This window comes from Mytilus galloprovincialis, chromosome 4 (assembly GCF_965363235.1).
Source record: "Mytilus galloprovincialis chromosome 4, xbMytGall1.hap1.1, whole genome shotgun sequence".
Lineage (NCBI taxonomy): Eukaryota > Metazoa > Mollusca > Bivalvia > Mytilida > Mytilidae > Mytilus > Mytilus galloprovincialis.
Window position 1 is genome coordinate 42,706,435 of NC_134841.1, and position 24,327 is coordinate 42,730,761.

Below are 24,327 nucleotides of genomic sequence, written 5' to 3' on the forward strand. Positions count from 1 at the left end.
AATATGTTTTTAAAACCATCTGTTATACAGAACAAGAGTGCACACGCTGAAATGTCTCGCCTTCTTTACTAATCATTGATATTATGTTGATAGTCCTAAGTATGAAACTTTATTAAAAACTGTCACATAAACTTAACATTAACCAAGATAACTAAACAAAGACCAATGAACCATGAAAATGAGGTCAAGGTTAGATGAACCATGCCAGGCAGACATGTACAGCTAACAATGCTTCCATACAATAAATATAGTTGACCTATTACTTATAGTTTAAGAAAAATAGACCAAAACACAAAAACTTAACACTGAGCAATGAACCGTGAAGCTGAGGTCGAGGTCAAATAAAACCTGCACGACTGACATATAGATCATAAAATATTTCCATACACCAAATATAATTGACCTATGGCATATAGTATTAGATAAAAAGACCAAAACTCAAAAACTTAACTTTGACCACTCAACCATGAAAATGAGGTCAAGGTCAGATAACATCTGCCCGCTAGACATGTACACCTTACAATCATTCCATACAACAAATAGAGTAGATCTATTGCATAAAGTATGAGAAAAACAGACCAAAACACAAAAACTTAACTATAACCACTGAACCATGAAAATGAGGTCAAGGTCAGATGACACCTGCCAGTTGGACATGTACACCTTACAGTCCTTCCATACACCAAATATACAAGACATATTGCTTATAGTATCTGAGATATGGACTTGACCACCAAAACTTAACCGTGTTCACTGATCCATGAAATGAGGTCGAGGTCAAGTGAAAACTGTCTGGCGGGCATGAGAACCTTGCAAGGTACGCGCATACCAAATATAATTATCCTGTTACTTATAATAAGAGAGAATTCAACATTACAAAAAATCTGAACTTTTTTTTCAAGTGGTCACTGAACCATGGAAATGAGGTCAAGGACATTTGACATGTGACTGACGGAAACTTCGTAACATGAGGCATCTATATACAAAGTATGAAGCATCCAGGTCTTCCACCTTCTAAAATATAAAGCTTTTAAAAAGTTAGCTAACGCCGCCGCCGGATAACTATCCCTATGTCGAGCTTTCTGCAACAAAAGTTGCAGGCTCGACAAAAACACCAATTTTAAAGAAAATATTCAAATTTAGAGACCATTATTGATTGGTGTCTTAAACGCTTTTGTTCATGCTTAGTCGACATACTGCACACACAATTTAAAAACTTTATTGATTCAACACTTGCCCAATATTGTACCACTATTTTGCAGGCATCTTCTAGTATATTTAATGTTTCCAAGAGGCATTACTCAATATCATTATTAATCCTCGGCACTGATTTTTTAACTTATCCAAGACATTGCTGATCCTAACTTTGAAACGAGTTTTATATGATCAGGCAAGAATTGTAAACTAAAGACTTCATTATACACCTTTTCCCAGTTCTAGTAGAAAGTTATTCTTGACAAGGCTGATATTTGGTTTATGATGAGACTATTCTTTCAATATTTTTAAACGATGAATTGAGATTTGATACTTTAGAAAATGCCTGTACTTAATCAGGAATATGACAGTTGTAGTCAATTCGTTTGATGTGTTTGAACTTTTGATTTTGCCATTTGATTTTGGACTTTCAGTTTTGTATTTTAATCAGCATTTTTGGTGATTTTACTTTTTGGTATATTCTGAGTTCTGGCATTTTGAACATTGTCACAACCTTATCTAGAGACAGAAATATAGATTTCACCACTGCAACGAGTGTTATTTGATATTTCTCCACTCAATACAGTCACAGTTTTTAAAATATTTTTAAAAAAAATGAGGCCTGAAGAGAATTTTATATAATTACAATTCAACTGTTGAGAGTGGACAAATTTCATAATACACGATTTAAAGAGGTGAAATCTGTTTCTCTTATGATTTTTATCCTTCCATTTCAAAGATTTGTAGAAAGTTGTGTTCTTTATATGCAACATCATCAGACATAGTCATCTTTTAACATGACGCCACAAATACAAAAAATCAGAAGAAACCAAGAAAATTTTACATCATAATAAAATTTTGACCAGTCGTTCAATTTGCCAAGATATTTCACTAGTGAGGAAAAATATTTTTCTCACACCAATCAAGAAACATGAAACTATCACAAAAATTAGAGACACTAAGATTAATGTACTTTTAAGAAGTGAATGTAAAGGAAATCATACTTCTCTTATTAAGCCTTCACTTTCTAACATTTCAGAAATGCATGAAGGTTCAGGATCCTCTGTTTGCACCAGCTGTATTGGTATATCTATAATCTTGTGCATTTTCAGTAAATTTGTCAATGGCCATCTGGTTATTTTGGGAGTGGATTTAGTTGGATTGTTAAGAAATTCCATCCACCATGTATATTCTTGGAAATTCAAAAAATTCTTCATTTTCATGACGGCATGTCTGGCCATTTCAATCCTGTTATCATCATAGTGCTGTTGGCATAGTTTAGGTATACCTATTCAATGAAATTATATCATTAGTTTTATAACCTTAGAGCTATTTTTATAATGCTTTTAGTTTCAATGTTTGGTTGGCTTGATTGCTTTGTTTATATATTTGTTTGTTGAGGCATTGTAATTATAGATTGATATCTGCAATCAATAGATAGGCAGGACTTCTTCAGTTTGTATACTTTTGATACTTAAATTTTATTGGATGTTAAGTATAATGCAGATTATAATGTGTACAAGCTGAAGCTGTCAGGGGAATTTTCACAATTCAATCATACTTTACACAAGTAAAGCTATTGTTTTAAAAAATCTGAGAGTCCAACATATTTCTTGATATTCCTAACCGGATGATTATAAAAACAAAAGAAGAAGTATACTTAGCAACAAAATTATTTTCATTTACCTGTGTATTATATAATGTAATTTTTTTTCCCAATTTGATGTTTTTCTATAAAAAATAACATTTCACAGCAGTTTTATACTTTGACTTTTAATAATTCATCCCTTATTTTTATTAACTCAGTATTTACATTGCAACATAGATCAAATTTATTTGTTCATTGTGTGTTTATTTGTGTCACTTCGTTTTTTGATTGAGTTAAGTCATTCCAATTGATATTTTATCGTGTGTCTTTCTATGTTGTGATGTTATACTACTGTTTCAGAAAAGGGAGAAGGTTTGGTACCATTAAAACGTTAATCCCGCTGCAATTGTTTGCACCTGTCCTAAGTCAGGAATCTGATGTTCAGTGGTTGTGGTTAGTTTATGTGGTTCATAAGTGTTTCTAGTTACTCGTATTTTATATAGATTAGACCATTGGTTTTCCCGTTTGAATGGTTTTACACTAGTAATTTTTGGGGCCCTTTATAGCTTGTTGTTCGGTGTGAGCCTAGGTACTGTGTTTAAGACCACACCTTGACCTACAATGATTTACTTTTATAAATTGCAACTTGGATGGAGAGTTGTCTAATTGACACTCATACCACCTCTTTCTATATATATATATTTGTGCTGTTTGGTCTTTTTTAACTATCTGTTTGGTTTCAATCAAGGTTATAAACATGAATGCACTCATGTTTTAAAATCAGTATACAAACGATTGCTTTCAAAGCAATGGAAGTAAAAGAAATAGACATCCTTTTTTTAAAACCACCTAGGTTGAAACTTACCCTGAGGAATAGTGTTATTTCCTGTTATATCTAAATCAAACAATTCTATTTGGTTTTGGCCAGCCTCAGGCAACCAAGAATCAGTTGAAAACTTCCTATATTTCAAAGTAACATGGTTAGGACGGTCACAATAGAGCCTAAAGTAAAAAAATAAATATCACATGAGTAAAACAAACTAAACAAATGTTGCTCGTTTCTGGATCCTATTTGCTTATATTACATTATCTCAGGTAAATATATATCCTAGAAGTATGAAGTTAAAGTGAAAAGTAAAGGTTTCATGGACCTTTACTTTACTAGGTTGATTTTCTAGGCATTTCACTAAGCTATGAACATGATGAAATTATAGTCAAGGTCATGTCACATGTGACAAATGGAAACTTCTTACATGGCATCTTTATATAAGGTATTGAGCATGCAGATCTGCTGCCTACTGGAATAAAAGCTATGAACCATCACTTTCTGTAGATTAACATTCTATTATCTTGCAATCTGAGACTCTTTTCCATGGAATACAATAATTTCTGGGAATTATTTTATTCATCACACTTGGCCAAGGTATAAGTGCGAACATTAATTAATAATGAAGATACTCTGATAAAACTGCAGGTTGTTACTGCAGTTACAAGTATAGATATGGAATATTCTAATATGATCTTTTCCAACATAATGGTGCCCTTCCTATTTTTTTTTCTGATTTTGTCTGTTGTTTCCCTTATTCTTGCAGCTCATTTGAAGAAAATCTGATCAAAAATGCTCTATAAGTATTAGAAATCAGTTTTTGAAATTTCAAAAAAAAAACTTTCAAAAAAATGATGGTTCAAATCTGATTTTTCTGATTATTCCTAATTTTAATTAGAACTTCATTATCCAAGTGATAAGTGTGAGAAATGTACAATCATTTCTAAATAGTTTGTTACTTTGGCTAATGTTTTTCTTGCTATGAACTGTTACATTTTAATTATGATTAATTTATTTATAAGAGGCTCTAAGCTGTATGTCACTATAAAATACATACCAAAACTGATGTTGGAAGGAATGGAATGACATCTCACAAAGAGAATTGTCTAACCATGATTTGACATCTCGTACACATGCTAACACTTCCTGGTGTGGTTTATCATGAAAACTTGATTCTATTTCCTTTTGTAGCTGAGGAAGTGTCATGGCATTAACCCGTCGTAATCTGTGTGAAATTACTGAAAATCGTTGATCAATGTCCTCATGTGTATGTCCCTTCAGAAGGAAGGACAGATAAGCCTAAAAGTATGCAGAACACAAGAACAATAAATTGAAATTTATCAAGAACTAAGACATATTCTACATATATATATATAGAAGAAGGGAATATTTGTCTATGGACAGCAACCCAGCAACAAATAATAAAATCACAAACAAACTTCTTTCCTTAGTGACTCAACAAACCTAACAGCGCACCATACACATGTTTTTGAATTCAAGGATCAAGAGTACAAAACTATAGGTTAAATTAAACAGAAATTTTAAATTTATGTTGTACTGCTGCATGCTTATCCTATTTGACCTTCAGATATTTTGGGACTTGGCATAGATAAACTTGTTCTTACAAGCATGTTGTGTGCAATAAGTTTAGTATGGTCATATAATTTTTCTATTATCATGATTATGCAATGCACCAATAGCAATTACTGGTATATATATAATAAGAGGCTCACAAGAGCATAAATCACTCACCACTAATATTTTGTGTTAAGGGCATACCATACAGTTACAGGGGAGGTAATGACATTGCTAACGTAAAATGTTATTTTCGCGACATCAAACTATGACATATCGGGAAAAGATGCATTTTTCAACTATTTTTTATCATTCAAACTGATTTAATTTGAAAACGAGTGCATGGACCCCTATTTTTTAAAACGACATGTTGTTTCATTTTGCAGGGAGATTATGTGGACCAAATTTTATAAAACTGTAAATAGAGGATTTTTTATTAATTTTGATAAATATACAGCAAAAAAATACGATTTTTTCTTAATTCATGACCATTCGATAAATATGAGTTATTTCTGAATAAAAAATGCATAATTTTTTAGGATACTTATAAAATACAAAAATTACAAATTATCTCACAAAAAACAATTTGTGTTTATCTTTTAAAACAAAAAAGTGATGGCTTTCTATCGAAAGGAAAAATACGGCCACAAATTCAAATTTTGAGCAAATATACAAAATTTCGACCTCATTTAACTCAAAAAGTAGCACATATCTTTTTTTACATATTTGATTTAATCAGGCAAAAACTAGCCTACATGGAAATTTTCATCAAACTGTAAATTCAGGACCAAAACTGTATTGTATGCCCTTAATCAGTATCATTAGTTATTTTGAAAGTATGAATGTGCATTTAAACATGCCATTTTAAAGTTATTGCAAATTATAGTGTCTGCAAACTAGATCTATCAGCAAATCATTGAACATATCTTTTTTTCTAAATGGGCCAACAAATATTTAATCTTTTTGTATCAGACTATCAAAAATATTTGCCTAAAGTATATCTGACATTTGCCTAAATACACAGTGTTAAAATTTGCATATCATACATATAAACAGCCAGACTAACAATTTGCAATGAATTGCTACATTTACCTGATTGTACACAAATCTAAGTAATTTTCACATCTACACACATCCTTTCATAAACTTTTCTCCAAAATTCTTTTCAAACTTGTTTTAATATTTCATCGATCTATTTCAGTAGTGTGTTTTCCATATTTTATTAGGACACAAATTCCAAGAGTGTGGCATTTTTTTCTCAGATTTAAGAAATTTAGTTTCAATTTGATAATTCATTGTCTTAACTGTACATACATACATATAAACATATATAAGTACCTCTTTGACATATCCACTCAAGCAAAGGTAACCAAGGAATCCTATCACATACTTGTTTTTATTTTCTCTTCCACAATTGTCACATTGTACATATAGTTTTGGGGGTAGCACATTTGTATTACTGGTTATTGCATTAACAAGGCAGGTAATAGTTAAGTTAGGATCATGTGGCCATTGTAGTAAATCTGTATACAGATAGAGTTGACTGCCATGAACTAAGCATCCAGTGATGTGGGTTTTTAAAGCTGGTGCTCCACACTTCAAAAAAAATGTTTGGATTTAGTGCATGGACATGTTGAACTTCTGTACATATGTGAATCCTAAAATCAAAGCTAAAAAATTAAAAAGAAGAATGTATCTATAGTACATGGATTCCCCAACCACATAACATTTTCTATGTTCAGTGGACTGTGAAATTGTGGTAAAAACTCTAATTTGGCATTACAAATAGAAAGATCATATCATAAGTAACATGTTTATTACATTTTAAGTTGATAAGTCTTCATCTTCATCAAAAACTACCTTAACCAGAAACTTAACCGTGAAGTGGGACAGATGGACAAACAAACACACAGACCAGAAAACATAATGCTCATAAATGGGACATAAAAACAATTTTTAAGCCAGATTCCTTTACAGAACAAGTGTCTTAATCACTACTGTTGAAGACAAAGTGTAGAGGTTTCAAACATATGATATCTCTAGAGAGAGAGAGAATATTACATCAGTACTGATTTTTATAGCCAATCTGTTCATTTGTTTTATCCTCTATATCAAGAGAATACTAAATTCTATGTTGTTTCTAAAATATTAAGCTTATTCAACATCTGAAAATCTGCAAATAGGACTCTATTCTAATGTCAATTAACAAGCTCATACCTGTAATATTAATGGATATTTTGGAATTTTAACTTGTCAAATATATTGATCTTAAACCCACACATTTGTACCATTTGTATCTACATTATCAATGATTATAAAACAATTGAAAAATGGATAATAATTATTATTATGAACATCAATTTAGTGTTATCATTTTTGACACAATTACCCTTTCCAGATGTCACACTACTTACAGATATATGTCAATAACTTTTTAAAGTTGTGCATGCCTTATCAAATGATCAATATTGTTTAATTTGATATATTTTATAGTTTTGGCAATTTGGTAGAAATATTGAACATTATTGTAGACCATAACAATCGCTATGGTGAATTCAATGTTTTACCTTTTACTTTAACCTAACAATTATCAAACCAAATTTAAAATCATCATTATGAGATTTGGTAGTTTCTAATCCAGGTAAATTTTAAAAGAAAAAAACCTGATTAAAACTTCATGGTGACTTACTGATCATCTCATATCTTATTACTTGGATAATTGACAATGTACAACTGTATACCTTTGGTTTAGTCCATCCCTTAAAGTGTGGAATGTTAGTCTTTGACTGATCCATTCCATCAATGATAATACTCATCACTTCCTTTGACTTCATACATGCTTCGTCTTTCTTCTTGTAATAGTCTCTTCTTTCACTCCTATAAAAAAAATAAGCATTTGCTTCAAAATATTCATGATATCGGATCTTCACTATTTGGCATTTAGTTTGGTTTGTATGCTGTAGTTACAAAGAAAGTGGAATCAAGGGAATGTACTACAAAATTGATGGCAGCATACAAATATATTGCTAAAACACATCTATAACAAAATATTGGAGAGGAAAATAACAAATGTCATGTGTAAACAAATTAAAGTAGAGGCTCCGCCATGTTGCATTATTTGTGATTGATTGTATAGTGTTCTCATTGGAAATCGAAAAAAAAATAAAAGACAAGAGGCTGTCAGAGTGACAGCAAAGCAAATTTTTTAACAGTTACTTGTGTCCTGTCATTTTCAATATCACAAAGACCATATCTCATGAACTGTTAAAGTGGAAATTGCCTATATTAAACTTGACATCCATTTTGTCATTAGTAGCAACATTTTTGAAGAAGCTTTTTTTGTCAAATGTAGTACAATTTAAGAGACATTAATATACTTAAACGATTCATTCTATTTTTAAAGTAACACAAGTGAAACTGCAAGCTACTGCTCAATGATGATACCCCCACCGCAAGTGTATATTATTAATAGTGTAAAAATATGCAAGTGTTTGGTAACCAGGAAGTTATTGAGTGATGAATCTGAAAAAGCATCACACGGTATAGCTGACTTATATGAACCCTGAAACCAAATTTCAGAAATCCTTGTATTGTAGTTCCTGAGAAAAATGTGACGAAAATTTTCAACTTGGCTATCTTGTGTAAAATCATACAAGTATTCGGTAAACAGGAAGTTGTCGAGCAATGAATCTGAAACACATCACACAGTATAACTGACTTATATAAACTCTGAAACCAAATTTCAGAAATCCTTGTATTGTAGTTCCTGAGAAAAATGCGACGAAAAATATTCATGGGACGGACGGACTAACGGACTGACGGAAGGATGGACAGACAGAGGTAAAACAGTATACCCCCTTTTTTAATGCGGGGGCCGGGGGTATAAAAAGAAATGTGAATTGTATCATATAAGTTTTGGTTCAAGGGATTCAGATTCAATGTTCAGTTGAATAACATTACCTTTGTCTATCAAGGTGAACTTTTAAATCTTTTTTCAGCTGATCTTTTTTAACAGCATCTTTTAATTTATGCATCTCCATTTTAACCTTCATGCATATGTCACAAGGATTAATATTCTTTGTCTAAAAAGATAAAAGTATTCTAAAAGCAGATGAGATTATTGATCAGATATGTCCAAGTTTTGGAATTGAAGAGCCTGAATCACTCAACTGTAATATTTTGCATATCAATGATTATTTTTTTGCTATTTAATGATTACAAATATGCACACACTATTTCCATTTTCTTAAAATTATAATTTTTAAAGTTGTTTTTTATAATTAGCCTTCAATACACTGTTCAATGACATCTGCCAGCTACACGTGTACACCTTACAATCATTCCATACACCAAATATAGTAGACCTACTGCATGCAGTATAAGAAAAACAGACTAAAACACAAAAACTTAACAATAACCACTGAACCATGAAAATGAGGTCAAAGTCAGATGAAACCTGCCAGTTGGACATGTACACCTTACAGTCCTTCCATACACCAAATATACAAGACATATTGCTTATAGTATATGAGATATGGACTTGACCACCAAAACTTAACCTTGTTCACTGATCCATTAAATGAGGTCAGGGTAAAGTGAAAACTGTCTGATGGCCACGAGGACCTTGCAAGGTAGGCAAATACCAAATATAGTTATCCTATTACTTATAGTAAGAGAGAATTCAACATTACAAAAAATCCTAACTTTTTTTTCAAGTAGTTACTTAACCATGAAAATGAGGTCAAGGTTATTGGACACGTGACTGACGGAATCTTCGTAACATGAGGCATCCATATACAAAGTATGAAGTATCCAGGTCTTCCACCTTCTGAAATATAAAGCTTTTAAGAAGTTAGCTAACGCTGTGCTGTAGCCGCCGTAGCAGCCGCTGGATCACTATCCCTATGTCGAGCTTTCTGCGACAAAAGTCGCAGGCTCGACAAAAATCATAATAACTCAGTTTAAATATGAGGCATATGTTTATAACAGTTTGTAATTTTCCTTTATCAATAGAATAATCAATTTTTTTTTTTTAAAAGGTTCAAATACTATGTATTCTTTCCTTCAAATTTATGAATAAAAGATCAATTATTTACCTTAACAAAACTAACAATTTTCTCAAAATTTTCTGAAAAAAGTTGATAAAAACGTCTTTCTTTTATGCAAAGACCAGGTATAGTTATGTACTCATCATACATATACTTTATATTAATGCAATCTGGCAATAACATTACATCTCTTTCAGGGCTTGGATCTCCGTACTCATCTATAAAATTGTCCATAAATGCTACAGCATGAAGACCTATAACAAAATAAAATACAAATTGTTGAAAAATTGATATATCTATTTTAAGTATTAATCCAAAAAGCAATATTCAACTAGTTCATTGTTTTATTTATTACTTTTAATCAATAATTTACAATGGACAAAACGATATAGAAATCTTCAGAAAAATTCAGAAAGGTTAGCATGGATCCTTGCATCATATTACTTAAAATCTAACAGAAGAATCATTTGAATGTTAATACTGGTACAAAATTTGAAAATAAAAATATATTCTTTTATCACAACACAAGCATTTAACCGTAAACATTTTTTTTATCATTTTTTTGTTATTGTCCCTTAATGCGATACCATTTCGGTACAGTTAAAGAACCCCTTTGAAGCAGTATAAATTATTAACAGCTGGAACCCTAGAAAAATATGGAATTGAACAAGTTAAAACCATGTTTAAGCAATATTTTGTACATGTTATAACTTGTATTTTTGCATTGTACCAATTATAACATGTACAAATTTTTGTACATGTTATATCCTGTACAAAATCGCAACTTGTACACAACATAATTATATATTTATAAAAATAACTATACATGCTATATACGCAAAATCAAACCTTTGATATTATGGTAATGGGTTTTCCTCACTTTCTCTACCACCATTATGTCTTTCTTCAAAAGTTTATATATCCTGTAGTAAGTGGCAATACTAATTCCCAACAGATCAGTCCATTTCCTCCTGTAAAAAAAAATCACCATATAAAAAGCTGATACATTAATCAACTAATACTTAAATATTTTTTTTTTATTTCAACCACAGATCTGTATCTGTCATGTTAATGGAATCAGTATCTGAAGGAAATGTTATCCTTTATTTGTGATTTTTTACAACAAGTTATACCCTGCAGCTCAATACCAAATAACACCTCTGCTTCAAATTAAAACAATGAGGAAGTCTAAAAAATTAGCCAAGGGTTGCCCCAATATTCATTTGGATCATAAAAACAAACAGGTTGATGCCTAAAATTGAAATGTTAGTAAATTAAACAGTTAGAATAATAGTATTTAGGACTTTATCCAGAAATAAATGCAGATTACATGGCAACTTCATTAATAGTTCATAGTAAAACATACAAAAGCTTTTGGAAGCCAAAGTGTTGATTGGATTGTAAAAAGTCATTTGAACATCTGAACTCCTCATGGAATATCAACAGATCAATAGTCTGTTGTACTACATTATAATTTATTATACTTCACATTAAAATGCCACATTTTGATTGGCTAATACAACAAGGGTGTTAATTTACTCTATCACATGGCTGAGCGGGTGACAATTTTTTTTAATGTCACCCTTTTGTCTAGACCAATAAACAAGAGGCTCTCAAGAGCCTGAATCGCTCACCTGAATTTTTTTGGTTTAATCTCATATCAATGATTATTTTGGCTTTTCAATTTATTTAAATGTTCTTTGAATCGTCCTATTTTCTTCAAAAGCAAAAAAAAAATCATTTTCTCCTATGTTCTATTTTAGCCATAGGAGCTATGTTTCTTGACATACAAGGAAATGAAATATAAAATTTATACTAGATACTCTGAAACTCTAAAACTCATTTAGCCTAAGTTTGGCTGAAATTGATACAGCAGTTTCAAAGGAGAAGATTTTTTAAAGTAAGTCAACATGATGAACAAATTGTGAAAAAAGTCTTTAAAGGGCAATAACTCCTTAAGAGGTCAATTGACAATTTTGGTCAAATTGACTTATTTGTAGATCTTACTTTGCTTAACATTTTTGCTATTAACAGTTTATCTGTATCTATAATAATATTCAAGATAATGACCAAAAACTGCAAAATTTCCTTAAAATTACTAATTAAGAGGCAGCAACCCAACAATGGTTTGTTTGATTCATCTGAAAATTTCAGGGCTGATAGATCTTGACCTATTGAACATTTTTACCCCATGTCAGATTTGCTCTAAATGCTTTCGTTTTTGAGATATAAGCCAAAAACTGCATTTGACCCCTATGTTCAATTTAAGTAACGGCGGCCATGTTTTTTGACGGATCAAAAATCGAAGCACACACTTTGTGCAGGATAATCTAAGGAACAATCATGCTAAGTTTCATCCAAATCCATTCAGCAGTTTCAGAGGAGAAGATTTTTTTAAGTTAGCAAATATGATGAACAAATTGTGAAAAATTGTCATTAAAGGACAATAACCCCTTAAGGGGTCAATTGACAATTTTGGTCATATTAACTTATTTGTAGATCTTACTTTGCTGATCATTTTTGCTGTTTACAGTTTATCTTTATCTATAATAATATTCAAGATAATGACCAAAAACTGCAAAATTTCCTTAAAATTACCAATTAAGTGGCAGCAACCCAACAATGGTTTGTTTGATTCATCTGAAAATTTCAGGGCTGATAGATCTTGACCTAATGAACATTTTTACCCCATGTCAGATTTGCTCTAAATGCTTTCGTTTTTGAGATATAAGCCAAAAACTGCATTTGACCCCTATGTTCTATTTTAAGTAACGGCGGCCATGTTTTTTGACGAATTAAAAATCGAAGCACACACTTTGTGCAGGATACTCTAAGGAACAATCATGCTAAGTTTCATTCAAATCCATTCAGTAGTTTCAGAGGAGAAGATGTTTGAAAAATTGTTAACGACGACAGACGACGACGACTACGGACGCCAAGTGATGAGAAAAGCTCACATGGCCTTTTAGGCCAGGTGAGCTAAAAATCGACAATTCAAAGGACAATGAATTGAATTTACTTCAAGTAACTAAAGACAATGCCTAAGTTCTACATTTTGGCACAGATTTTATTATTTGACTGTAAAAAAAATTAAAAAAATGAAACATTTTGCTCCACTTCTGTTGATATTTCTAATACCTGTAACGTTTTTACCCCTGAAAAAGCATTGTCAACCTTGGCTTCGCTGCGGTTGACAATGTTTTCTTGAGGTAACAATCTGCTCTATCACCCTCTCATTTCTGTGTTATTCATATAATGACATCCTTATTTTGTTTTGTAATCATTGCTGTGTTCTAATTGGCAAAACATAGATTGACAATCAGGCCTCTACAATAACTTTTTTTTCAACTTGTCCAGTCGGACAAGTACATACCAAAACTTACTTGTCCGAATGAAATTGTTACTTGTCCAATATTTTTTACTATAAATAACCTTTTTACAACTTAAGTTGATTAAGGAACAAAATGAATTTAAACAATAGAACAGAATTTGATGTTTTTCTTTAAAATACTTTTCAAAAATATGAGTCAAGTACAACTGAATCTAGTCATGTCACAGGACTTACATGACTTAGGTTCTAGTTTTCATCAATGCTAGTCTCATCAGACTCTGCACATGAGGCACCATCTGATAGGCCTGTACTCTCATTTGACATTTGTATCCTATATTTTTCTAAGTTGAAAAAAGTGTATTCAAATACTATCAATAAAAAGAAGATAAGGTCTGATTACCAATGAGACAACTCTCAGCAAGAGACCAAACGACACAGAAATTTACAACTATAGGTCACTATATTGCAAGTATTGTTTTTTTCTACTTATGATCAAATATGATTTTGTGAATTTTTTGGTAAATAAAAAAAAATATTTTTGTGAAAAAATTACTGGTATGGTATGTATTATATGGAACAGAATAAGGTAACAAAATGAGGTGCTGATTTGTTTTGGTCCCGAAATGTCTCCTGCCTTGCCAAACTGTCTATCAATCATGTCTAATAAATATGTCTCCTACGCCTACGGTGCCAAACTGTCTATTAAACTTGGAGCTAAACCTGTCGAGGTGACGAACTATCCTGTAAAGTAACCTTATCTACAAAGCGCATCATTGATTCGGATCAGTTAGACTGGTTTCCGAAAATAGTGTACCTTTTACCTTTTAAAATGTACCTGACAAAGAACCAGTTAAAAATTATCGATTGCAATTAGAAAAAGAAGAAGAAAAAAAACGGTTTTGCATTTGAATAAACAGAATACAGACACATGTCAAATAAATATTTGTTTTCTTGTTTTTTGTTTATAATTACTTTGTTCATCAAAGTTGGATTATTTAAATTTATTTTCTGAAAAATAATTGAACTTGTCCTGACGGACAAGCTTGATACAGCTTTTACTTGTCCGACCTTTTTTCCCTCTGGTACCGGACAATCGGACAAGCGTTATTGTCGAGGCCAGGACAAATGCGCACAAACTTACTGTTCTATCTGGGGTTTTTTCATTTGTATCCTAATAAATTATTTATTTTAGCTAAATTTTATTAATATGAAAATAATATGTTCGTAATTTATAGGGAGGAAACAGGAACAGCCAAACATACCTAAGGAATTTTGTATACTTCGACCTATAAAGATATCATATTTGTCCTACTAGAATTAAAATAATCCCTTTACATCATGCTTAATGTTCATTTAACATGGGAAGACATTATATTTTATAATATTTACACACCACTTATGTCAAATGAATGTTCAGTGTAATTTGAGTAAATACCGACAAATATAAAGCCTACCCATTTTAAATTAGCATAGACCTTGACATAAAGGAATCATTTCTTAATTATCAACTTACATACAAATTATTTTTCCATGGAAATTTTGTTTCCTTTCCTTTTTTTTATCTTTATACATGGTATTCCTCATTAATTCAAGGATCTTTGTTGATCGTTTTTCACCTTGTCTATAACCTTGTAAATCAGATCTTATATGTTGGACTCTATAAATGATATTTTCATCTTGAAATAATGCTTCACTGCACTGCTGTTTACATAAACATGGACTTTTAAGGTCTCCTCTGATTTTGTCAGGAAAAAGTTGATAAGCTTCTCTGTTAACTGGAATTTCTGCAAAGTCACAAAAAGTCAATTTATAAAGTACTCATAATGTCAATATTCATCCTTTCATCAAGATTCAAAAGAAGTGCAATCTTAAATGTAATACAGTTTAATTTTAACAATGCTAATCATAATATCACCATGATCACAGGAGAGGGAAGGTCTCTTTCTACATCAAGGAATACACAGATATGTGGAATGGGTCACTTTTTGGATATGCCAAATATTTGAATGGAGTGCAATTTCCCAAGGTGAAATATTTATTAGTAGTAATTGCCAAATTTAGGTGATTTATCAATGGGTATAATATTTTAATTTTGATATTATTAGTTACTTAGTGTGCTAGTGACCTAATATGATATATATGGGGTCAGTAAATTCCATTAATGGGTTTCAAGCTTCATGACGTGTTCTTCATATATGAAAGTGTAATAATAAGCTTATACTGTGGTTTAATCATTATTTGTTGGATACCATTTTTCGTGGGTTTCTTGGGTACATGTGTTCCAAGAATTCCAATGTTAAACGAATAACAAATTTTCTATAGGCTTTTTAATGTAGAGATTGGCAAAACCACGAAATCCAATACCAACGAAAATGTAAGTTTTCCTCAATCGACGAAAATTGATACTCACGAAAATAAATGAATCAACAGTATCATGTAACTACATGCATAAGGTATTGTATATAATTTTTCAAATTCTTAAATAAATATCCCTGATTGAAAACGACTTTTCTACATATAATTGCCGCTTTAGAAACCTATTTGATAGTAAACAGCAAAAATGTGGACAAATGCTGTCTTCACCATGTTCACTTAGACTACCTACATCAAATATATTTTGCTTTCTAAGCAACGGTTTGTAGTCCCAACAAATTGAAGCAAATGCATTGGTATGCAACACAAGTATTAAAAGTACAGAATAAAATGAAAACTCAAACAACAATGTTGAAATAATAGGGTTGGTCCTATGTAAGATGCAAATACAATTACAATGTAGAACATGAAGTTTTTTAATGACTATATCAAGGGTATTTGGACAGAGGATGTTTGCTGTATGTCAACATTGGGTATATCTAAATCAAAGAGCTTGCTATAAATTAATAAAATGGGTATCTTTGTCAACTTTTTGATCTCAATATATGGTAATAAATCTAACAAGTTCATGCTTGTGTCAATTTCTTTATTCCAGTTATGATTTTTTTAACCAATGTGTTCCACTATTCTTACACTTGGGAATCATTCACAGTCCAAATTTCCAGACACAAATCATTGTATAAATAAACAAGAGGCTTTTAAGAGCCTGAATCGCCCACCTATTATTTTTTATTTGCTTAAATCTTTCATCAATGATTATTTTTTTTATTGTTTACCCATATGTTCCATTTTAGCCGTAGTGTCTATGTTTCTTGACTTGCAAGGAAATGAAATACAAAATTTATACTAAATTCATTTGAGAAGATTTTTGAAGTTAAAAAACATAAAACAACTTGTGTAAAATTTTCCTTAAACATCTGTTAAAGGGCAGTTACTCCTTAGGGTCGATTGACATTTTTGGTCATATAAAACTATTTTGTAGATCTTACTTTGATGAACATTTTTGCTGTTTACTGTTTATCTTCAATAATTTTCAAGATAATAACCAAAAACTGCAAAATTTTCTTAAATCAACCAATTTAGTGGCAGCAACCCAACAATGGGTTCTTCTGTTTGCATGATCATTTCACAGCTGATAGATCTTGACCTTTTGAACATTTTAACCCCATTTCAGATTTTCTCAAAAGGCTTTAGTGTCTGAGATATAAGCCAAAAACTGCATTTCACCCTTATGTTCTATTTTAACCATGGTGGCCATGTTTGTTGATGGATCAAAAATTCGATAAAATTCATAAACTAGATTCCTAAAGGAACATTCATTCAAAGTTAAGAAATATTAGGCCCAATAGTTTCAGGAGAAGATTTTTAAATGTTAGCAATCTATGAACAAATTGTGTAAAATTGTCTTTAAAGAGCATGAACTCCTTAAGGGGTCAATTGACAAATTTTGTCATTTAACTTTTTTATAGATCTTACTTTGCTGAACATTATTGATGTTCAAGATAATAACCAAAAACTGCAAAATTTCCTTCAAACTACCATTTAGTGGCAGCAACCCAACAATGGGGAAGTATTGAATGAGACGAAATTATTGAGCGTTAATAACGTATGGAAATGAACAAAATCCTGAAATCGAAAATTTTTCAAGATAACAAAAATTGGGGCTGGCGAGGATGAAAATCTATCAACTAATTTTAATTGGCCTTAGTTAAAAAAAAAGTAACCAATAAATGTTTCATCCAATTACCTTTAATACATAATAAAAACCAAATTGATCTATTTTTTAACAAGAACATGTGTCCACAGTACACTGATGCCCTTCTTTCAGTATCATTTTTCATGTTCACTGACCAATGCAAATGGGGTCAAAACCCTAATTTTACATGCAAATTAGAAAGATCATATCATAAGCAACATGTTTACTATGATCAAAGTTTTGTGACTTCAACTTCACCCTAATCTACCTTCACCAAAAACATTAACCTGATTCAGGATCGTGAGTATGGATGGATAGAAGGACGATCGTATGAGCAGATAGACACAAAGACTTAAGAACCATGATTTCCATGTTCTACATGTATTTTAGGCTGAGTATAAAAATTGGTGAAGCTATAAATCCAGAAAAGATCATGACATTATTACAAAATGAATGTCTTACCATCTACATAAGACTGCACACAAGAAGATGTATTACTATCATCCTCATCATCATCATCCATGTCATCATCGTTATTCTCATCAATGCTATTATCTGTAAATGGAAATGAAATACAAAAAATATATTTCAAAAGAAATCTTTTTGTATTTAAGAAAATTACATTAATTACATATATGGAAAGAAGGCAAGAATGTGTAGATTGACAAAACTGTTTAACATATCCATGGTCACTGTGTTAAAATTCAGTTCTCATATGAAAGTATCCTAGTGATGTGGCAGTATAAGATAATAGTTTTAATATGTTTGTGAAAAGTATTTTCATAAAAATTCTGAAGTGAACAGAAGGGATTGAATTATTTCATCCTAAAAAGAGTTCTGTTATGAATAGTTTACAGTCAAACCTGTACATTATGGTCACCCTCAGAAGAGAACTTAAATAACATGAAGAAAGGTGGCCTATTGAAAAGAGTTTCAAAATGCATAGTTGTAGCTAACATTATCATGCAAAAAACCTAATTTTCAAATCCTTCCAAATTGATTTGAACTAATGAAACAGGAACTTGTTCAACTATTTAAAAAACATATCTAAGAACATCAAAGTACATTTTATACTTGATTAAACTGAAAAGTTGACTCTATTGTTTTAAAGTGTACAGAGCAATCAGTTTTTAAAACTATCTTTTCCATAGGACATGGGGTTCTCAACTGACCTAAGTTTTTTACCTTGACCTATGATCTGCAGAGTTCTGTATAGTGGCCGATCCAGAAATTTTCATAAGTGGGGTCACACTGTCTGCTTAAAAGGGGGCCCACTCCAGTCATGCTTCAATGATTCCCAATATAATCAACCAAGTTTTTACCACAAAAAGGGGGGCATGACCCCTGACAAACCCTTTAAATCTACCTCTGCCTGCATACATATTGACACACCCACTGGTGTTAGTGAATAAACATGTTAAGTATAAACTTTAAAAATGTAAAGGTTTTCAAGAAATGAGCAGACACAATATTTTATGGAAGGATAGACTTATCACTGTAGGGCGACCGACGTGGCGGACCTTAATAATTGAGTGGAAAGAGAACAAAGAAATGGAAGAATTGCAAAGTCTAATTGTACTGTTACAAGACCATTTAATATATAAAAAAAAATTATACATTATAATTGAATCAGTTTAATTGAGGTCTGGAGCTGGCATTTCAGTAACTGCTAGTAGTCCTTTGTTAATGTATGTATCATTATCATTTTGTTTAGTTTCTTTTGTTATCTATATAATTCTGACATTTGGCTCAACCGTCTTCTTTTGAACTGAGTTTTACTGTGTGTATTGTTGTGTTTTGGTTTTTCTACATTGGCTAGAGGTATAGGGGAGGGTTGAGATCTCAAAAAACCTGTTTAACCCAACAGAATTTTTGTGTCTGTCCAAAGTCAGGAGCCTATGGCATTTCTTAGTCTTCTACGATTTATACTTTTAGTTTCTTGTATATATTTTCGAGTTTAGTATGATTTTCATTATAACTAAACTAGTATACATTTTTGTTTAGGGGCTCGCTAAAGCACGCCTCTGGGTGCGGGAGTTTCTTGCTGCATTTAAGACCCATTGGTGGCCCTTGGCTGTTGTCTGCTCTTTGGTTGGGTTGTTGTCTATTTGACACATTCCCAATTTCTATCTTAATTTTACAGAGATTTGTTTGCCTGTCCACATGAAATTCAGAGAAAGACAATCTGATGGACATCAAAATTGCTTATAAGTTCAAAGTCACTGGACCATGAATCATGATCTTGTTGGCAGGGCCTAGAAATGGTAGACAAACTGAGATGTACTGTAAGTAATGCAACTTTAAACAATATATCACTGATCAGTAGATCCTATTAAACAAATTTCACTACAGTTGACGCCAACGTCAAAGCTGTCCCAGCAGCTGTCACCTGAAAAGAAATCCTTTCATCACAGTCAAGACTAAAATCTGTATATAATGAGTGCTTTTAATATAAAAATGAAACTGATTCATAGCAACTATTTGTTTTGATTGCCGGTGGACAAGATAACCATAAGAATTTAAGTTAATTAGTTTATCATACTGTATTTCTATTTGATAAAATAATACTAATTGTAACATAATACAGCATTTTTCCTTAAATGTTTTTACGTGATAATTTGCTTAATAGTTCGGTTTTTGAAAAAAAACATAGTTTTAGTAATAAAAAGATTGATTTGTCATTCCATTAAAAAGAATCATGGCGTACTTTGTCCTTGCAACTTTATGTAGATAGGCAGAGCTTGGACTGTGGTTTAATCTGATATTGTTTATGTTAAACCTTGATTTAAGCTCCGCCATTTTGTTACGTCTCCATTTGATTGACAATTAAGTAAATGCACGAGGACAAGAATTTCGTTTATTTTACAAATAGGATTTCTACTTTCCGTCAACGACTTAATTATTTTCACAAAATTTTTAGACACACCTCTTACAACTAGGGGTTGGGAGGGGACGGCGGTTAATACGAATATTTTTATTGCAATTAAATTTTGTTGCAATAGAATTTTGTCAGGGAAAATCTTTCTTTTAAAGATTTTTTTTTATGACAAATCAGAGCCAGAATAATTTGCTCTAAAATTTCATAGGCCCCCAAAAAATCAGATGGTATGTGCCTTAGAAGAACCCGAGTCGCTCAATTCAGAAAAATAACTTGTGCTGTATTCCCAACTAGATAGGTTTCCTTGTGCGTGTGCTAAGCAGCGGGCTCAAACGACACTTCCACTGGTTTTTTATTGGATAATATATCACCAGGCCACTTTTGAATGATGTTACAAAACATATACACCATGCCTTACTCATTAACATATTTAAACGAACTCATCCTGCAGTTTCGTCGTTTAAATGTTAACTCGTAAATAGCGTGGTATATATAATACTTACCATTTGATAATTCACCATCCTCAATCATTGCTGAACATGCTGAATCTGTGTCATCATTATCATCATTACCAATGTTATCATCAGAGTCCAAAAATGGAGTTAAATCAAATACTTGTAAATAAAGAAAAATAAAAAACTTAAAATTTAAACATTCTGTTTAAAGTGACATGAATAAGTAAGCAACATTTTCATTATGCCATAATATAAACAAAATATTGAGTAATATTCATTTTCTACTTTGTAAAATAAATATATGATAGTAGAATAGTCACTTCAATGCAGCCTTTCTCAAAATATGACATACAATTAAACAATTCTATTATAAAGCTTAAGGATATGAATATATTTGTAACATTTAATAACCAATTGTTCACAATCTTTGCAGAGATTTTAAAAAGATTGATTAAAAAAAAAATAATAAAATAAATTTTAATCATTATCTTTATTGCAACTACATGAACATGAACTAAATGTTAAAGATTAACAATCAAGGATTTAAATTTTAATCTGTATGCCCTTGGCAGTACATGTTAATTAACAGAAGATAAAGGATTCGAAGGTGTTTTTATATTTTAATTACCAATAACGGTGTCTAATCAGTAATAGCCATGCATATTTATGACATATGTGAATTTAAATTCGTATTGTGTTTTGTTAACAATTTTAGAAAATTGACAATTAAATATAAATTATATAGTGTTGTTGTCAAATTATACCCGATATTCATTTGCAGATTTGGTTATGCATAGAATTATTGGAAATACGGAAGACATGATAATTACATAAGATATTTCCCTTAACAATTTACATTACAATATCGTCGTACCAGTCCTCGATTTAGGCGTTTCAATATTTAGTGTTTGCTTTATTTTTGTGTGTTTAATTTTGGCACTTTCATTGGAGGCACCAAATAAACCAAAGTAAAACTACAACCAAAATAACCCAATTTACGGTAATGTATAATGGGGTATACCTGTCAAATTGGGACAAAGGATTAAATTAAGATGTAATTATTCAGTTGTTGGTAATGAGGTTTTTATCAAATATGAGAGAAAAATAAGATAAGAACTGTAAAATAAAGTAAACTTTATTTGATTCCCAGAATGATAAAAAAAAATAACTTTCACCATTAACTTAAGACTGATATATATCATTATAATCTGTTAATGCTTTAGATCTATCCTATCTAGAAGTTTTGGGGTTTTTTTTTAAAAAGAAGTCAACACCTCTACAAGAAACTCTCAATCCTCTTTCAAATAAGTTTAAGAAAAATACTCCTTTTTGTGAATTATGTAACTTTGTGCTTTCAACAGTTGATTTTTTTATGAGCAATCACTCCCCTGCAATCAGAAAAATATTATTTGGCACAAAAACATGTCAATTTCTTTTCAACTGTCTTCCCTCAACATACCTTGGCAATATTCTTGTCATTAATACAACATACAAACGCTCTACATTTACATGGACTTTTATCAAAGAATAAACTTATATATTTAACAAAAAATCATGAATTAACTTTAGGTGGTGTCAGGCAAATGTCTGTTTAACTGTAACAAACCATATGTAGGGAAAGTTCCATGACAGACACCACCCCAACACCCAGCCCTTGCTTGAAGCTCTGGATCAGCAATTGATATATAAAAGTTTATGCAAAGGAGCTTTCAATGCCAGAGGCTGATTAGCAACCCTATGTTTCACACTTTGAAACTTTTTTCTGAAGGCAAAACAAAAAGAGCATACCATTCATGCCATTATATACCATTCTATTCTAAGATATAAGAATACACAGTAAACAATAACAAGTGTGTCAATTTTACATAATATCAAATTTTCATCAACATAAAATAATACCACACTTACCATTTGATAATCCACCATTCTCAATCATTGCTGAATCTGTGTCATCATTATCGTCATTATCAATGTTATCATCAGATTCCAAAAATGGAGTTAAATCAAATACCTGTCCTGTAAATAAAACAAAAAAGTTCATTTAAACAATTTTATTTTCATTGACACGAATGTGTGCACACACTGATATGTCTCGCCTTCTTTACTAACCATTGATATTAAGTTGATAGTCCTAAATATAAAGCTTTACTACAACAATCACATAAACTTAACATGATCCAAGAAAATGAGGTCATAGTAATAAATGTATAAACCAAAAGAAAAATACATGTACACCTTACAATCATTCAATAAACTAAATAGAGTTGACCTATTGCTTAAAGTTTCTAGAAACAGTCTTAACCAAAAACTAATTTTCAACACACTACATATTACAACATATGGGCTATTTCAAAAAAAATGATGCCAAAGTGTGACAAACATGGTAAAAAATTAAGTCATTGCTAATCTGTTTTCTATCATTTTTCTTTAATTCAGAGACATTCAAGTTTACAAAACTACCAAGGGTTAATGCAAAATAATAAAAACAAAAATTTTAACAACATTTTACTCATAAGAATTCATCCACTTTTCAAAGGAAACAACAAAATAATAATATCAACTGACAAACATAAATAAGAATATAAATATCAATGTAAGTTTTTTGTTTGTTGCAATAAAGGTACTAAATGATTTTCCTGCAATTTTTTTTTACTTATAAACAGTTTTTTTTTTTTAAATATGTAAATTTCACCAATTTTTAGTGTATTCTTTAATATCTTATTTCAAAAGTTTTTACATCTCTTTGCAAAAGCTTTAATTTTATATAAAAAGTATAAGGAAGCAAACATATATGATCTAATTACATCCTCTGAAAATTTCACAACAATTGCTTCAGTCAATTCTAAGTTTTCTTCATTTAAAAAATACAAACATGTGTTTTTTATCCTTTTGTTACACTCCTGACATATTTTTTCAGTAACTGTAAGACTGTTTTTTAATGGAATGTTTAGAAAATCAGTAATGATATCTATTTTAAATTTACAATCTCACAAATAAATAAATTTATTAGATATTTGATTACATATTTTTTAAATTTCTGAGCAAAGAGCAAACTTTTAACATGTTTAATGAGAATTACACTTTAATTTTTAAGAATCTTTGGTGAATAGTGTGCAGAAAAATCACTTTTACAAGACAGATCGGCTTTCTCATTACATTGTAAAGATGTTACAATTATTTTAATAAAGAATCATGTTGAATTTTGTTATAGATAAGCTACATCAGAAACTTGTCAGGAGTGTAACAAATGTTACACTCCTGACCATAATTTATTGCTACCATATTTTAACCTGAAACTGACCTGAAATCATGTAGAGTCTTTATATTTCACATATTATTTTAGTGCAAATTAAGAACAGGTTA

General features: G+C 30.9%; 2 protein-coding genes across 3 annotated transcripts in view; one reads left to right on the top strand and one right to left on the bottom strand.

Annotated features, from left to right (window-relative positions):
- LOC143070612 (fibrinogen-like protein 1) overlaps nucleotides 1-24,327 on the top strand; it is a 355,424-nt gene that overhangs the window by 156,035 nt on the left and 175,062 nt on the right. The window lies entirely within an intron of this gene.
- The window catches only part of LOC143072188 (uncharacterized), a 32,062-nt gene that overhangs the window by 1,520 nt on the left and 6,215 nt on the right, over nucleotides 1-24,327 (bottom strand). The window contains exons 5-16 of one of the 2 annotated variants that reach the window (XM_076247008.1): nucleotides 22,873-22,980; nucleotides 21,013-21,123; nucleotides 18,094-18,186; nucleotides 15,076-15,346; nucleotides 11,081-11,202; nucleotides 10,280-10,485; nucleotides 9,144-9,265; nucleotides 7,925-8,060; nucleotides 6,522-6,779; nucleotides 4,666-4,907; nucleotides 3,648-3,784; nucleotides 2,199-2,482 (exon numbers count right to left, since the gene is read on the bottom strand). In XM_076247008.1, coding sequence (XP_076103123.1) covers nucleotides 2,199-2,482; nucleotides 3,648-3,784; nucleotides 4,666-4,907; nucleotides 6,522-6,779; nucleotides 7,925-8,060; nucleotides 9,144-9,265; nucleotides 10,280-10,485; nucleotides 11,081-11,202; nucleotides 15,076-15,346; nucleotides 18,094-18,186; nucleotides 21,013-21,123; nucleotides 22,873-22,980 — 2,090 coding nt within the window. The remainder of the gene's footprint in view (nucleotides 1-2,198; nucleotides 2,483-3,647; nucleotides 3,785-4,665; nucleotides 4,908-6,521; nucleotides 6,780-7,924; nucleotides 8,061-9,143; nucleotides 9,266-10,279; nucleotides 10,486-11,080; nucleotides 11,203-15,075; nucleotides 15,347-18,093; nucleotides 18,187-21,012; nucleotides 21,124-22,872; nucleotides 22,981-24,327) is intronic. The other variant, XM_076247010.1, reaches the window with a different exon arrangement.